The sequence below is a fragment of the Pundamilia nyererei genome, unplaced genomic scaffold (assembly GCF_000239375.1).
Source record: "Pundamilia nyererei isolate P.nyererei 1_Seehausen unplaced genomic scaffold, PunNye1.0 scaffold00460, whole genome shotgun sequence".
Taxonomy (NCBI): Eukaryota; Metazoa; Chordata; class Actinopteri; order Cichliformes; family Cichlidae; genus Pundamilia; species Pundamilia nyererei.
In genome coordinates, this window is record NW_005187861.1 from 158,719 (window position 1) to 174,774 (window position 16,056).

The window sequence follows — 16,056 nt, forward strand, 5'->3', positions numbered from 1 at the left end:
AAAAAAAAAAAAAAAAAAAAAAAAAAAAGAAGATAGCCAAGGGACAAAGCAGGGAGGTTTTTCAGTGCACACAGACACACTGCGGTGGAATTCGCTGGTGGAAAAATTGAAATGAACTGGACCTTTGCCAAGCAACTTCAGGTACAACTAAGGTGTGGCGTCACAAGCTCCTGCTTTGATCAGCAAAAGAAGAAAAACAAACATTGTAGGCATTGTAAAAATAAAAGCTTTTGTAAATTTCTCTTTGTGCTTCCACAATGTTGAAGCTTTAACATTTAAACTGTGCCACCGTTTGAGTTTTACCAACACGACCTTGGTCTTGGAGGCTTTTATGCTACAGTGAAAACACAGCTGAGGAGTGGCGTGAGTGGGTGTTCTCTTCTTTTCAGTTTCGTCATCTGAGCTCAACGACTTGGGCTAGGCCAAGCCCGGAACAACAGCAAGGAATTAGGAGAGGTTGCTCCTTAACAAAAATCATACCCCTGGGGGCAAGACGTCTGTCAAATTCCTCACATGGCTTTTATGACTCTTCCTCCACATCCGGCTTAACACAAACTCAAGAGTTTGTGCCTGGAGGTAACACAGACTTGCCCCAAACACATCGGCTGCTTCTTATTACAAAGAGACGAATTTAACGTCAGATTAGATAGATTTGTTTGGAGTTGGTTCAACGCGTACAAGACAGCCTAACTCAACGGGAAGACTGTGGTGAAAGAGGATTAGCTATGCTGTCATTTCATGTAATCGCCAGCCACATCAGAATTAGGTCCCCTGTTGATGAACTTTGACTAACTCTCTTAATTTGGGTCCCCTGGGATGGTGCTGTGACTGCGAATGAGAGAAAAAAATGCAACCCCGACCTAAATTTAACCCCAGGAAGGGGAAACCATGTCAGTGAGGCAGCTGTTATTGAGCCACCAACTTGAAACAAATAGAATGTTAAACCTTTCTGCTGAGCTGATTTTAGCCTTTTCCTCCTTAACATGAAGATGCAATTTTTTTGAAGCAGGAAAGAAAAGGCAGAGAGGTTTTAAAGTACTGATAAGGATTTGCAGACGGCATTCAACACAATTTGTGTCAGTAAGAGGAATGTGAGGCATTTTAAAGGGCAGAGAGCAGCAGGTTTATCTGAGAGAGGGTGTCAACTGGCAGCACCCCTGCTCCATCACCCCATCCATGTCCTAAACTACAATAAAAAGCAGACATTCATGGTTCAAGCTGACCCAACCCTAATGCCCCACCAGTCCGCAAGCATGCAGACACTTAACTGCAAAAGTGCAATGGTGAAAGCAGGTTTTTGAAGCAAAAGCTGTTTCTGTCTAAATTTGAATCCAAATACAGTAAAACACAAATGTTTAGCCTGAGTTATTTCTCAAGTGAACGTTATTTTGTAAAATCACTACACAAAACTGAAACCCACTAAAATTAAGCATTTATGTTGAGTAATTTTTACCCAGATAAAATTGCACAAGAAAAATTTTGCTCACAGCAAAGACACAAAATAAAGCAGTGCTGCAATTTAAGAAATGTACAGGATTGGACTGCGTGCAGCTGTATTTTAAGGACCTACTTCACCAAAGAGCCAATTATCTTTGGCAAGATGTGAGGATTTATCAATCAAATAGATACAGATTTGCCTGATTTATACAAGTTTGATGCTTGATTTTCAGAAAGAATGACAAGTTCTACAATATGCAAAGAGAGATATAGATCCACCACTCTCAGTCTCTCCTGCCCGCTCACTCGACTCCCTTCCCCCCATATCCCTCCAGACCTGCAGACCACCCCCCAAAACTAGATTTCTACTACTACTACTACTACTACCACCGATGATCCCTCTCAGAAACCTAACACCTGAAAAAGACCGTGCATGGTGCCTGTATGAATAGAAATGTGCCATCAGGTCATTGACTGGTACTGGAAAGGTTATGAAATGATATACTGATGATAGATTATGTATTTCTCTCATTTCACCCAAAAATCAGCTGCATCTAATATAAGCAAACTGATGCAAAAAACAAAAACAAAAACAAACAAAAAAAACTGTTCAAGGTAGCCAACAAATAAGAGGAATCATTATGAAATGAGATAAGGTCATGACAAGCTCACCTCATCATATTCCCCCCTCACTGTGGGAGTTACAGGGGATTTCTACCTACAGGCGGTCTTTGTGGAAAACGTTAAAACAAACCGAAACACGTTAAATGGCCTGTCTTAATTGAAGCTTGTAAAAAACAAAACCCTCGAAATCACAGAGCATTATAAGGCGACTTAAACAATGTATAAGCCTCGGATCCTGCGGATTCGTGAAGGTGGGCAGGCTCTGGGTTCATCCCGCATCACTGGAGGGACAGAATGCAGCAAAAAACAGCCCATAATAACGTGAACAGTTGAATCTATACAATTTACTCGGTCGTGTGACCCTGCATGTGCCATCACAGGTGAGATGCTGTAGGTGCATGATTGGCTACTGCAGACGAAACGCTAACATTTGAACCCCTCGTGTGTGACATATGTGAAGAGTGGCAAATGAACCGAAAACGTAAAGAAATCTTCTTTTTTAAGAGATTCAACTCACCTTTTTTAAGCGGCTGTGGATCATGGTTTGGAAGACTTGAGCCACGACCAGGGCGATTCCCACTATCAGGAGATGAGCGCAGATGAAGCCGGTGGCGTAAATGGCACAGGATCTCCGAGTCATGCTGCCGGGCGTCTTTTGCTGTCCTCTTGGCACACAGGAAAAAAAAGAAACGAAAACTTTTGGACGGTATTCTCCAAAAATCTTCAACTAGAGACGGCGAAGGGGAGGTGTGGGACGGTGTAACCCCAGTCTCCTGAGCAGCAGCTAGGGTTTAAACTTCTCTCTTAACGGCTCCGGCGTGAGCTCCAGTCAGGCAGAGGCGAGGTGGAGGAGGAAATATGTATCAAAAATGTTGGCACTTCTTCATTAAAATACCAGATACTACTAAAATCTGGTACCTAGAAAGAGAGAAGACGGAGCTGCTCGGAGGCGGTGATGAAATGAAACGGCAGCTCTCGGTACACCGGGACACAGAAAAGGAGCTGACCTCCTCCTCCCCTTGCTCTACGTATTAATGTCAGGAGACAGGCGAACAGCGTCGTTTGGGTAGGCTGCAGGGGCGGTGGGCGTGTGCAAAGAGAAAGAAACGGCAGTGATGATGTTTTTCTTACAAGACCGAAGTCACATAAAAACACAGCAAAACACGTACACACCAAAAACAGTCTATTTTGTCTTTCTTTTTTATGTTTTTATATTTCTCTATATATCGATTTTTTGTGCGTCTTTGCGCACACTTTGTTTGCTTTTGTTGTAGCCAGATGACCCCAGACAGCTTGTCTTTGAGTTAATGCTTAACAACTGTGATTATATTTTAAGTCACAGTGAAACAGGAGCTGGCAGTAGTACACCCAGTGCTACCAGGGTTATGAATGATTTGGCAGCAGCGTGCACATCCACACGCCGCCGGTAGTGTGACACCCGGTGACTTTTTAACAAGCTTACTGGGACCGAGCTGCACCGCACATACTGGCGGTAACCGTTTTTGGGAAATGTGACGTTGGGAAGGAAACACCTTCAGCTCGCTTCGTGGCACATCACATCAACTGTGCAGACAGCTAGGACCCGTTACTTTTTATACGGAAACCGCTAGCTCGCCTCATCTTACCTCCTTAAATACGAACCGCGTGGACATGAATAATGTCCCATTCAAGCAACCAACGATTGTTGACGCGAGCCCTTTGTCCGACCAGCAGACGTTTTCATTGGTTATCGTCCTCCCGGACCACCGTCTCGAGACCACCCCCTCGAGGCGCTGATTGGTCAGACGCTGGTGAGTACGATGTTGAATTCATCGACTGATTTCTGGGCGGGGCTTCTATAAAGGGGGAACCGGACGATGTGACGCTCTCCGCCGGGAGGAAAGTGGATTCTCAGCGGCTTGTGAGGACACGGCTGAGCCCACGCATGATGCTGTGGAGAACAAGAAGAATGTGGAAGATTTATTGCTTGTATTGCACAGTTATCGTGAGGCAAAGTACGATTAAATACCGGCAAAAGTGTAATATTTTAGGTCTTGTATACAAGCAAAAACAGATCGTGTTGAAAAATTTATGTTTTTACTTTAACTACACTAAAAGCACGTATGAATGACCTTTATAGAGCACGTACAGGAAAGTACAGCTGTTTTTAAAACAAAACGATGAATAATGTTTGGTTTAGTTACATGCGGATGTGCAAGAGCTGTAAAGCCTTGATTTCACACACACTGGGGCATCTAAATAGATCAGTGTATTTGTGTAGTTGGAAAATTATTTGAGTAGGAGCTTCCTGGATTCATATTGTTTTTTGTCTGAGGTTCTTCTTGTAAGTTATATATCTATATATAGAGACTTGAAAACGAACAATTAAAATGACTGGCATGCAAGCCATTGTCAGTTTTAACTTCCCGAGGAAACACATCAGTTTTGTTTGGTATTTTTTGTTTGTAGACATGTTTCATTAAACATAACAACACCAGGACTATACAAGTTGTTTTTTTTAATGATTTAAAAATGTGTTCCCTGAAGTTCCTTGTTTGTAAGTTTATTTGTGTAGTTTAACTAATTAAAAGTAATAAAATGTTTGAAAAAATAGCTGTGTGGAAGTAAAAAATTAAAGAGTTATTTCTTCATACCTCCTTCTTGATGCATAATGGATTATTGCCCATTTTATAAATGTGCAGGCCCACTTCATGCTTGTTCTAACAGTTAAGATGTTAGAGCTCGATAACCACCCATCATGAGAAGCTGTCCTGGCATGCTCTCTTGCTATTTACCTAATGTAGTACTGTTTACACTCTGTGATCAGCCTCGTACATGTGAAGTTTATTGTCACACCCTTTTTCTCTGAACAGGAATGTAAGGGGACCATGACATTATACTTATGCTTACGTGTGTGCAGTTCTACAAACAGGGTAATTGAGCAACTTTTCATCAAAAGGCCCTGAAGGCCTATTTTCTCAGTAAGCTCCTTCCAGTAAAGGCACACTACATGTACTGGTATTTTACAGAATACATTTTTAGTTGGTTTTACACAAGGTCATGTTGTTTTTAAGTATGCAGGGCTTTGCACCAATTACTATTTTTAAACATTCAAAATATGATGACATTTGTGGGGACACTGATCACTTTCCAGGGCCATGAACTTTGCAGCTGCACTTGAATAATATGGGTCAGCACTTTAAAACCCTTTTCTACTGCTGTACATGTATTCACATGACATCTGTTCATGTGAATGCTGATTCTGTATGTATGTATGAATTAGTCCTGGAAGTAGGGACAGTGATAAACAGGTAGCACTTGTTGCAAAACAATGCCAGGAGGGTTGACTAATCTCACTTTAAATATGTTAAACTTTCAGCCATGTGTTATGACCAGATGAAATTCGTGAAAATAAGATTCTTCTCAACGTTTTCCTGAAGTTTTCTGTAGTTTTTCTAATGTTTGTCTTTTGGTATTTTACAACGTTCTTCTCAAAATGGACCTTGTGCTAGCAGAGTCTGTATGAAATGTGATGATGTTTTTAATCAGAAAAGGTCAGAGATGACATTTCTTTAGTATGAAAACAGCATGAGGCTGAAACAGGACTGGCCAGTGTGAGCCACCATCACCCTTATTTACAGGCAACACCAGCTGTAAAGGAGATACCAGTGCAGACACCAGTTTACACATTAAAAAGAAAAACCTGGCTAAATCTGACTCTGCTTCCCAGCTCAATCACCCATTCACAAATTTATCCCAGTGGTTGCAGCTCTTCTCTGCAATAAATGTGAAATCTGAATGACCCCTGTGAAAGAGATCCAATCTCTTGAGTAATCTGTTTGTTATTGACTAGATGTTATTTGATGTTTGGTCGGTGGCCAACAGGTTAGGATTCATCCTGCTATAAAAGGCTGTCTATACTGTATGCAGTAATGGACAGCCTGTAAGGTGAGCAAGGTCATGCAGTGGCCTCTTTCATAATCCATTCATAAATAAAACAGGACAAAAGAGCACAGGTTTTTCTTAGGAAGAGATATACATTGTTTGATGTTTGTTAGTGGAAGGAACTTACTGGACCGGACTCTCACCATTAATGAAATTGAGTGTTACCTCATTGTGCTGAGCCTTATGGCAATCCCAGAGGATGGGGGCTACAGGAGGGGGCAGCATCTGTTCAAACAAGCGGAGTAAAAAATGCTAAAGAAAATCATCAGGGGGGAAGGATAACAAGTAATGCTGCAACATTGTTTCTGCCAAAAGAAAGGCTGGGAGGGTGAAGCGGGGTAAAACAGTTCAACCTTTGTAATGGTCTCTTTTTATGTTCGGTCAGCAGAGCGACACTGATGTCTTTTTTTTTTTTTCTTGCTGGACTTGTTGGAGGCAGAAGACATCAAACTTTGAAAGCTGACAAAAAACTGTTTTATGCAAATAATGGGGCTTATGGTGAGATAAAGGAAACTATTTATACATGCCCCAACAAGAAGCCTCTTATCTGTAGGGTAAATAATTTCAGACAAGTTCTTCAAACTAGTGTCTGTTGCCCACATAGATCATTCACTGTATTCTGACACATTTTTGAGCCCCCCCCCCCCAATCCACAGGGCTACACCAATAGCTTTTGGTTTGTGCTTTGAAGACATGGCTAAAGTTCAAATGTGGTTGAACAGCAAGCCCTATTATTTTTAAACAAATGGCCATTCATGACTTTGGAAAAGAAAGTCTTCTATGAACGTATCTGTCATTCTGCAGAGGCAGCTTGGTCCGTGATTACATGGTGAAACGGGACTTCACTTCACATTGTTTCCTGGGAACAACTTCAGGTCACCAACCTCACACGCCCAACAATTATAATGAGTCAGTCAGTTTAGAGTCAGTCACTCTTTGGCCCCTGTTTAGTCTCATATTGTGAACAGAAAGTTGTTATTAAGTGTGGTTCTATTGCAAGTATGGGCACCGCTGAAGAGTAAATCCTGTCTCATATTTGTTCACAGGCCAATTGTAAACACATCTTAGCCGATAAAGAAGGTGTCAGATAACACAGGCGGTATGCAAACAATGATTCACGTCTTTAGACTGAATTGTATTTTCAGTGTATTCATCAGCAGCACTGTACGAATAATACAGCCAACACCCTCACAACTTCACAAAAGTAGCTGCAGGTTATATCTTCACGTGTAAACAGGGACAAAGAGGTGTGTCTGAACTAAGACCGTTGTAAATGGAAAACTAAGACTGTCCTAAATGCCAACATCAGCATGCTAACATCCTCATAACTTTAGCTAACATGCTGATGTTTACTGTGTTCCTGTTAGTTCAGTATGGTAGCCTTGTATGGTTTTATGTGCTAATTATTGCGTCTTGCAACCCTGAACTTGATAAGCAGCTAAGACAATGGGCGGATGGATGAATTGAGCTGATGTAAATGCTTTTGGTTATGTTGCAGATATTACACATTGGGGAAAAAAATGGAAATGTGACTTGATGATTGAGCTTGATGTGAAATCAGAGGACCAGTAGTTGTCAGTATATTGTACCAAATAAAACTAGGAAAACTGGGGGAGATTACCAAAGCTATTTATGCTATGGGTGCCACGAATGTAAACTTAATTAAATTGCTGGGATATTTCAGTCTACCATACACTGAAATCTCTAAACTAGTCATGCTAGCATGAGTAAAATGACAGTTTAACTGTTCAAGTAATCTAAATGTTTTAGAATACTTGAAGGTCTAAAGCCTTTAGGTTTAATTTGCTTCATATGCAACATTTGAGAAAGTTTGATTTTGAGTTTGGAAAGAATTTTAAAGGAATCTTATTTGCTTTCCTTGTTTTTATTCATCTTCAGTTTTCCTCTCAGAAGATGGAGTAATATCCCCCAGACTCTCATTTGGAATGGAGTAAAATGTCAAATCTAAAATGATAAACTCCGTTATAATAACTGTAAACAAAGCTGTGGCAGTTTGTTTAAAAACACAACATTGTTATGCTGTGAGAACCATCAGGGACTTCTTAAACACTACAGCAGCATGGTCTACATCACCCTTGAAACATAATCTTAAAAAAAAAAAAAGATAACTTGAGCTTTTAGATGGTTAGATGGTTAACCGTTTAGTTAACCCAGGCAATGTTAAAGCTGCTTGGTAATAAAACAAAATGAAGGCAGCTTTTCTTAATTATTAAAAAAAATAGAAGTACAGTATAGTTTTACTTAACAGAAACGATGTACTTTCTGTAGATTCAAAAAGTAAAAACCAACCACACCATCCACCAGGCACATCTTATCATCTGTATTCTGCACCTCCCTTCTTAAAACTACACAACAGAAACACCATTAACTCCTTCTGTAAATACTGCTTGACATAAGCTGACATAGGGCCGCACCATAGTGGAGCCTGGTACCAAACATTAAGTCACGATACTAGCGAGGCAGAGACAGCCTTTGTAAGGCTCAAGCCGTGATATACAGGCATAGTTGTGGGCATGGGGTCTTGTGAGGAGTGCTGGGAAAATTTCACTGGAGGTGATTAATGCAAACAGAGCCATAAAGTACTATGGGAAGAGGACTGAACACTAAATTTATTTCATCCATTCCTGGTTCTCTTTGTACGGACTCACAGTGACTGAAAGTGCGCTGTATCAGGAAAAATAAATGTTAGGTAATCGGAGAAGAAATCCAATAACTGCTGAAGAAGCAACACAGAGATCAAAGACAATGTCCTGTACAGCAGTGAAAGCACACAATTTTGAAGTATTTTAGGTGCTTTCTGCAACTTAATACTCTGACTCGACTATTTTTCAGATAGAAATACTGTTCAACATGGACCTAGTAGTTCCTAAATGTGTGTACTGGTGAGTATACAGCTTTAGCAATTCCACCAAAGACTCAGTTTCATTTAAACTTCTCATGAGATTTCATGTTCACAGCAGGAAAGGTCAGGCAACACAATTCCAATCAAACATCAATAGTCTATTGATTAAGTGAGTAGTTTTTGAGTCTCTGAAGAGCGCCACACTTCTAGGTTAAAAACCACAGGACTAGCTCCACCTTAAAAAGTGACAAATTAATGCAGTTTTACATTTTTTTTAAGTAATTAAAAAAAATGTAATGAAAGTACTTTTACTTTACTAGGTAGTGCAACCTAAGAGACAATCTTCCTTTCTCACTGTATGAATGCGTGTTCTCATGGTATGTTACCATAGTTTATTTACTCATCTGCGTTTAAGTGATGGACTGACCACAGTATTTCTTTGTCTGCCTAGGTGTGGCTAATTTCCCACCATTCAGCTTAATGTGTTTTGTTAACTGGAGCCAGTGACTCTTTGTTCCAGGGCAGAGCGTTAATTTAAGAATTCAAGGTGGCGCTTCTCTCACATTACATCACAATGGCTGAGAAATAATCAGTGAGTTTTCACCTGGTTTAAACATATACTGAGTTGACCCGGCTTAGTCTCTGGGCTTTAGAGGAAAGTCATGCAACAATGTATGCATTGTGCTTTAGGCATAGTCTGACAAATCCAGCCCACAATCTGTTTCACTCAGTAAAAGTTGCGGGACTGTAGGATGGCTTGGAAAGGCAGCGGAAAATATAGTTGTTTTGTAGGGGTGATAAGAAATTATTTAATACCAGGCAAAATGAACAACTTGATTAATATAAGGACATTTTTTTATTTCAGCTTGTTGATCAGCAATTTGCTAATGCCTCTCTGCGATTTGGGACTGTGATGAAAAATTGTCCTATTACAATTTATTGACTGAATTTATGAATTTATTAGCAACTTATGGAAAGTGAATTCCAGTGTTTATCCATGCTGAAACTAACTGTCATTTGCACCCTGAATTATGTATTCTCTTAGATACAGCCTAACTGGAAACAGGTGTCATTAAAAACAATATAAAAATGAATACAAAAATATTTATATAGAAAAATAGCATGGTCAGTGTTTTTTTTTCCATTAAAAAGCAGTAACCAATGCTTTAAAAGCATTACTTTAGACGTGGAGGTGGTTATATGACAAAGTGTGAGTAAAGTTCAGAGAAATTCACTCCCTCAAAGGCTGACAGGACCTTGACCACAGGACCCTGAAGATGAGCGATGACCTATCGTGCAACAGATGTATTGTACTCCTTACAAAGAGCATGTTGGGAGGTTTGCACATCCTCTTTGGTGTATTGTTTTGTACGGTTGCTCAACATCCTAAAGGCTGTAAAACATTGTTAAAATTGGCAGCAAAGACTTTATAACTGGAAAGCCAGCATGCTGGCAACCCCTCTGATTTCACTGTAAACAACAACATTTCCTATTTATTGTAATAGTTTCCCCCAATTGTACTTTTCCGATTCCCGTTGATGAAAGATAGAAACTCTCTGGAGGAAAGTTAATGTTGACCTGTTGTTTTTTAAATTTTATTTTATTGTGCATTTGTGCAATAAACAAAATAAATACAAATGCATGCAATCGAACAAATAATAAAATCAGTTCTTTTTACTTTTGACATATCTGGCCAAGATAACCCCCCTCCTCCCAAAAAATAAAGAAAATTAAGCAATTCATCTGAATTATTACTTCACCATTGTATTGGATTTGTTTATAGATAAATTTATGAAAGTAGGATTTGTTTCAGTAATGTAATAACAAATGACTCTTTCACAGATCACAGCACACACAGTATCTTAAAGATTGAATGTGTAAATACTGTAGACACACTGGTCCACATCCCAGTGTTTGCTCCAAGACGTTTTGTTTTTTTCCAAATGGGGCTGAACTTTCTAAAGTCAGGCCATCTCCGTCCAACCATTTAGAGAGCTCTTTGCAGACAATGTCCACTCACGCCAGTGCAATTGGTCATTGTCAAACAACTTGATAAGTTCGAGTGCATGGGAAGAAAATTCTTCTGGAGAATAAAGGTGCAGCATGTAAAACTTAGAGTGCATATGGTTTCAGGAATTTCCTCACTGCCGGCAAAAGATTAAACAAGAAAATATGTTCCCAGTTAAGAAAGAAAGAAAGAAAGAAAGAAAGAAAGAAAGAAAGAAAGAAAGAAAGAAAGAAAGAAAGAAATCAGTATTCAGTGACTTTGCAGCCCCTAAAAGCAGCACTAGAAACTAAATAAGATATAAAACTTTCAAAGAAGTAAAAGGCGGCCTGAAAAGGCAGAGATGACTGAATTTTCCTGCCCTTGAGACAGACAGGTAGTGCTTCAAGTCTGAGATAGGAACATGGAAAATATTCTTGGTTGCACTTACAGACAAAAGTAAAAAAACACATTTTAGGTAAATGCCAACAGCAGGTCAAAGCTGTCAGTGTCACAGTGATGCCACACACAAACTGGAAAGTTCAAAAGTCAACAACTATGCTAAAAATTAGTAAGGGTGACAATTTTGTTGTATGCAACACAAGGGCGTAGATTTGGCATGGACGGAAGGGACATGTCCCCACCAATAATTTAATCTCTTCGAGTAAAGAAAAAGAAAACCGATAGAAATTAAAAAAAAAAAAAAAAGGCGATCTGTCAACGTCTCATTCACCCAGCGGTGCAGAAAGAGTTAAATTACGTTCTCTACTGGAGTCCTATATCATGTGACAAATATGGCCAATGTGATTGGCTGTGCCTTTCAGGGAGCTCTGTTTAGTTTTAGCAGCGGCAATCCTGCGCTGCGAGCAGGAGAGGAGGATGGCAGCAAAAAGAACCTGGATATAAGAAAGTATTTTTCAAAGAAACCTGTAAGTCACTTAAAGTCAAGTTCACTCATAAAACCTGTCCATCATAATAACGTTACAGGCAATGCAAGGCAATACATGCCAACCCTCCCGTTTTTCAGTGCCCCTCTTATTACTCTTTCTGGGTTGCAAAATAAACTTTTAAAAATTTTCAGGCGAGAATGTAGCTGTGCAAACTTCAAATATCTGAACCGGGGAGAACAGCAAACTTCCGGCACATCGTTTTAGGCTTTGGCCCACATCAGTCTAAAATTGTATGTAACCATGAATAACGTGTTACCATGTCCACCAGGAGAGACTGGACAGTATAGATGTAAAACAAATATGCCAGCAGTTTATCTCAGTTAATGAGAGGAGAAGGCATGTGTTTGGCTCCTTCACATAGTGGACATTGAGTTGTTGTATGGGACACCAGTAGTCCATGTCTGTTGCTGTAACAGTAGTTCATGTTTAGAGTAAAACACCCCAGCTCACTGACTTGATAGGGGCAATAGTGTGCCTAAAATGTTGCGTAATTTTGCTAAGAGATCTTTTACTTTGTGGTAATCTTAGATGAGTAGTTTTATGGACAAAAACCACCAGGTCATTCAGTGTTCCCTTAGTGCTAATGTATCAGAGATGTTGGTGTAATATAACTGAAGTAATGTTGTTAAGTCCTTAAAGTCATATTCTTTTATTGTCATGACTGTATTTTAAGCTATTTTTATTTTTGTATGATATCTGATTTATATGAAATATGGTTGAAGTAAACTAAAGTATAAAATACTTAGTCAGTCATTTGTTTGATAGTAACTTAACATTATATAATTCACATATAAAACTATGAATTGTAATTTTAAATGGTTTAAAAGCATGTAGAATAGCATATGTAGGCAAGTATATTTCTCCTTTTTTTTTTTTAATCAAAAAGCAAAGACGAAAAGGAAAAAAAAAAGAAACAGGGCAGGGTTCGGTGGTTGAATCGTCCGTCCCCACCAATGCCAAAACCAAATCTACGCCCTTGATGCAACAGAAAACTCAGGTCATAAGCACGAAGGAAGAGGACACTCTGACCTGACACTTGACCTTTGCAGTCCACTGAATGCCACTCAATCTGACTGATGTATGCAGAAAAAGCTTTTAGGACACCTTCTGGGTGGAGCAGAGTTGCAAAAGTGAAACTTTACCTACGGCTATAACTCTAGGCATAAGATGTTTATGACCAACCACTTACTGATCAGTGTTGCTGCTGATGCATCGTGTCTAAAGTGACAAACAACCCATTCACAGTCTGTATCAGCTCCAACACTGGTCTTACTGAACGCTATACTTGCTGACATTTAAATTCCAGCACAGTTTTTAAATGCTAAGAATTTGTTCCAGTCTAGTGGTTGCCTTTTCCATCAGCTGATGGTACATAGCTCCAGCCAAAAGGTCTATGGAGAAGTACTTGCTTTCAGCACCAAATTTAATTTAGTATGAGCACACCAGGTGCTGCTCCATCAGCAAAGGGGCCATGTACTGTATGCACCTGTGTACATTTTAACATAGGCAGGTTTCTGGTGTCACTGTCACATGGCTGCATTCAAGCGGACTGTGTTGCTGGCAAAGAAAACTGAAACTGCGCATTAGACAGTTCACTGACTGCATTTGAACAGCTTACTAACTCAGTTTGTTTCTATAAATAGGGATCATCAGAGCTCAAAGAGGGGAAACAGAAGTCTCTCTGTCCCAGCAGTCTTTTCCCTGATGTTTAAACAGCAGGAGAGTCCGGGGACCTAAACTGGAGCTAATTAGCTAATTCATGAGGCCTGAAGGGAGCAACATGTGATTTAATGCAGTCGGCAGCAACAGCCATGTTTCTAAACAACAGGTTTTGTCATTAATTTCTATACAATTTGAACAATTTCTCACATTAGCAGAAAAATATGGAAAGTATGCTTTAAGAGTCAAGTACAAATGTATCCTGGGAAACACAGAAGGATTTTAGGCAACTTATCTCTACTGGAGATGTGTGTTGTATCTAAAGATATGTTTGACTTTGTAGTTGCAGTAGCACATATGAAAACAACATCTACTGATCCACACTGAGGGGACATAGGTTTGTTTTAAATCAACACCTTTGATTAGGCATGGCTTGTTACACACCCACATTATGTTGATATGTAGATTAGTTACACTGGCATTCTTACTGGGACAAGTGACATTTCTTTTTCTGAATAAGGGCAGCGACTTTTGGCTTATAAGATGTCAGTGCAAACTGAAGACAATGGTGAAGAGGACTGTCAATCAGTGAACAATGACAGCTGCTTTTTTTTATCGAGTTTGTACGTGAAAAGCTTGATTCACATGTGTATGTCGACCCAAACATAACGAGCATGACGACTACTACTTTCTTAATGTTAGGAAACTGGTGGGTGTTGACATCAGTCCAAAACTCGTCAGTGGAAGGGCTCACCGCAAAGCCCCCCACTGTTACAACACCACGAGTCCATGTAACCGACCAGAAAGCTTCTCTTCCAACTTCGCTATGAAATCAGTCATCACATCCACGACTTGGGCCGGTGATGAGATGCATTTGCGGAGTGTCGGAAAATGCACCCTCTGCTCAACTCAGTCGAAAAGAAGGTTAAGCTTGACTTTAGATGTACACAGTGTTAATGACAGTTTTGGCTCTGTAGTAAAACATTTAGGTTATTCAGTTATTATTTCTGTCGTACAGAAAGCAGACATTGGCCATAAAGCTGTTGTCCAGAATGTGATTCAAGTGTTTCTGATTTTTATCTTTTTTTTGCCTGCTACTGGGGAACAAAGTTGTGATCTCCTCCCTTTGAACACCGCAACACGCTCACTGCAAATTAAACACATAGGTTGGGTATTTGGATTTGGCGGTAAAATAAACAAATACTCGTCGGTACTTGTTTGCTGTACACCTTCAATGTGACACAGCGGAAACATAATGAAAGCAAAAGTTATTTTAACCCGGGTTCCTTTCATATGAAAATTAGCAGTTTTAGCAAATTAACTAGAGTTTTTGCGGCTTCCGCTGTTACCATAGTTACTGAGTAACAAACCGCCGTCGGACGTCACGAGTCAGCAAACGTAACGCTTGTTCTTCGTGGGGTTTTCCAAAACTCATTAACAGATAATATTTACGAAGATGGAGTCTAAAACTAAGCAACCAGTTTTTCCTTGGTAAGTCACTTAATTTTTTTTTTTACTGTACTTTTTCTTTTATTTACATAGAAAATATTTGCATTCGCCCTTTTTAACCACTGCTAAGAGAAGTGTCATTGCACTGTCTAAAAAGATGTACTTGTAATGTAATAGTGTTAACTAATGTTACTTATAAATAGAAATCGCACTAATACATAACATCCCCTTTCAGACTGCTTTATTTCTGGCAAACAGCAATAAACGCATTTACTCATCTACAAGTAAAATTATTTCAGCTTTATGCTAATGTTGTATTGCAGTGCAGCAGGCCTGCATGCTCCAGTTAATTTATATGCTGAGTAACCTTATGCGTATAAAACACCGTATAAGTAACATAAGGGCTTATCTAATGAATTTAACTCCATCTCACATAGGTTCAACAATAAAATATAATATTATAAAATGGCTACAATAGGACAGTTACATAAAATACTAATTTCCTACTCATATTTTGCTTCTACGCTTGAGGGACAATTTGCTTCAAAGAGCATTTTTCCTAGTTGTATTATTGGCAGTATTTTATGTGTGCATTTCTAATACCTATTTCATTTTTACTTTTCAGACCATTGCACTGGTTTAACCTCCTAATTTCTCTTTGCTATTTGGGTTGATTGGGACCTGATGAATGTAAAAACAAAGAATTACCAGATTCTTTTTTAGCCTGATTTTTGTATCTGAGAAAAATTTGATCCACATATGAGGACATTCGTTTTAAATTTTGATAGAACAGTAGCAGTATACGGTCCTTGTAAGTGGATATCAGGTCCTTGTAGAGCAAAATTTAGTATTTTGGTCTAGACAACCCAAAATATGATGTCCACATATTGTTCACCATCACTGATGCTGCCTCTTAGACCTACTTCCTGTGTTTGCCCACCTAACCTGAACAAGTATGAGGGCAGGGATGAGGAGACTTGAGAAATACATAGAATTCAGATGAGGAAGAGGAAAAGGGAGAGGCAGGACTAGAGAAGACAAACATGGTACTCTACATCACCGCACACATGGAAAGAGTGCTATTTAAAATTGTCACTGAGCTGCTTTATTTATATCTTTATTTATATTCTAAAGGATGAGAGATGTGCATGTAAGTGGGGGGGGGG

General features: G+C 39.4%; 2 protein-coding genes across 4 annotated transcripts in view; one reads left to right on the forward strand and one right to left on the reverse strand.

The window, feature by feature from the left end:
- scarb2a (scavenger receptor class B, member 2a) overlaps positions 1-3,212 on the reverse strand; it is a 16,094-nt gene extending 12,882 nt beyond the window's left edge. Inside the window, exon 1 of one of the 2 annotated variants that reach the window (XM_005753747.2) lies at positions 2,579-3,212. In XM_005753747.2, coding sequence (XP_005753804.1) covers positions 2,579-2,701 — 123 coding nt within the window. In that variant the 5' untranslated portion in view covers positions 2,702-3,212. The remainder of the gene's footprint in view (positions 1-2,578) is intronic. The other variant, XM_005753746.2, reaches the window with a different exon arrangement.
- Positions 3,213-14,812: 11,600 nt separating this feature from the next.
- The window catches only part of fam47e (family with sequence similarity 47 member E), a 5,444-nt gene continuing 4,200 nt past the window's right edge, over positions 14,813-16,056 (forward strand). For both annotated transcript variants that reach the window (XM_013916088.1, XM_013916089.1), the window contains exon 1: positions 14,813-14,932. In XM_013916088.1, the coding sequence (XP_013771542.1) occupies positions 14,898-14,932 (35 nt within the window). In that variant the 5' untranslated portion in view covers positions 14,813-14,897. The remainder of the gene's footprint in view (positions 14,933-16,056) is intronic.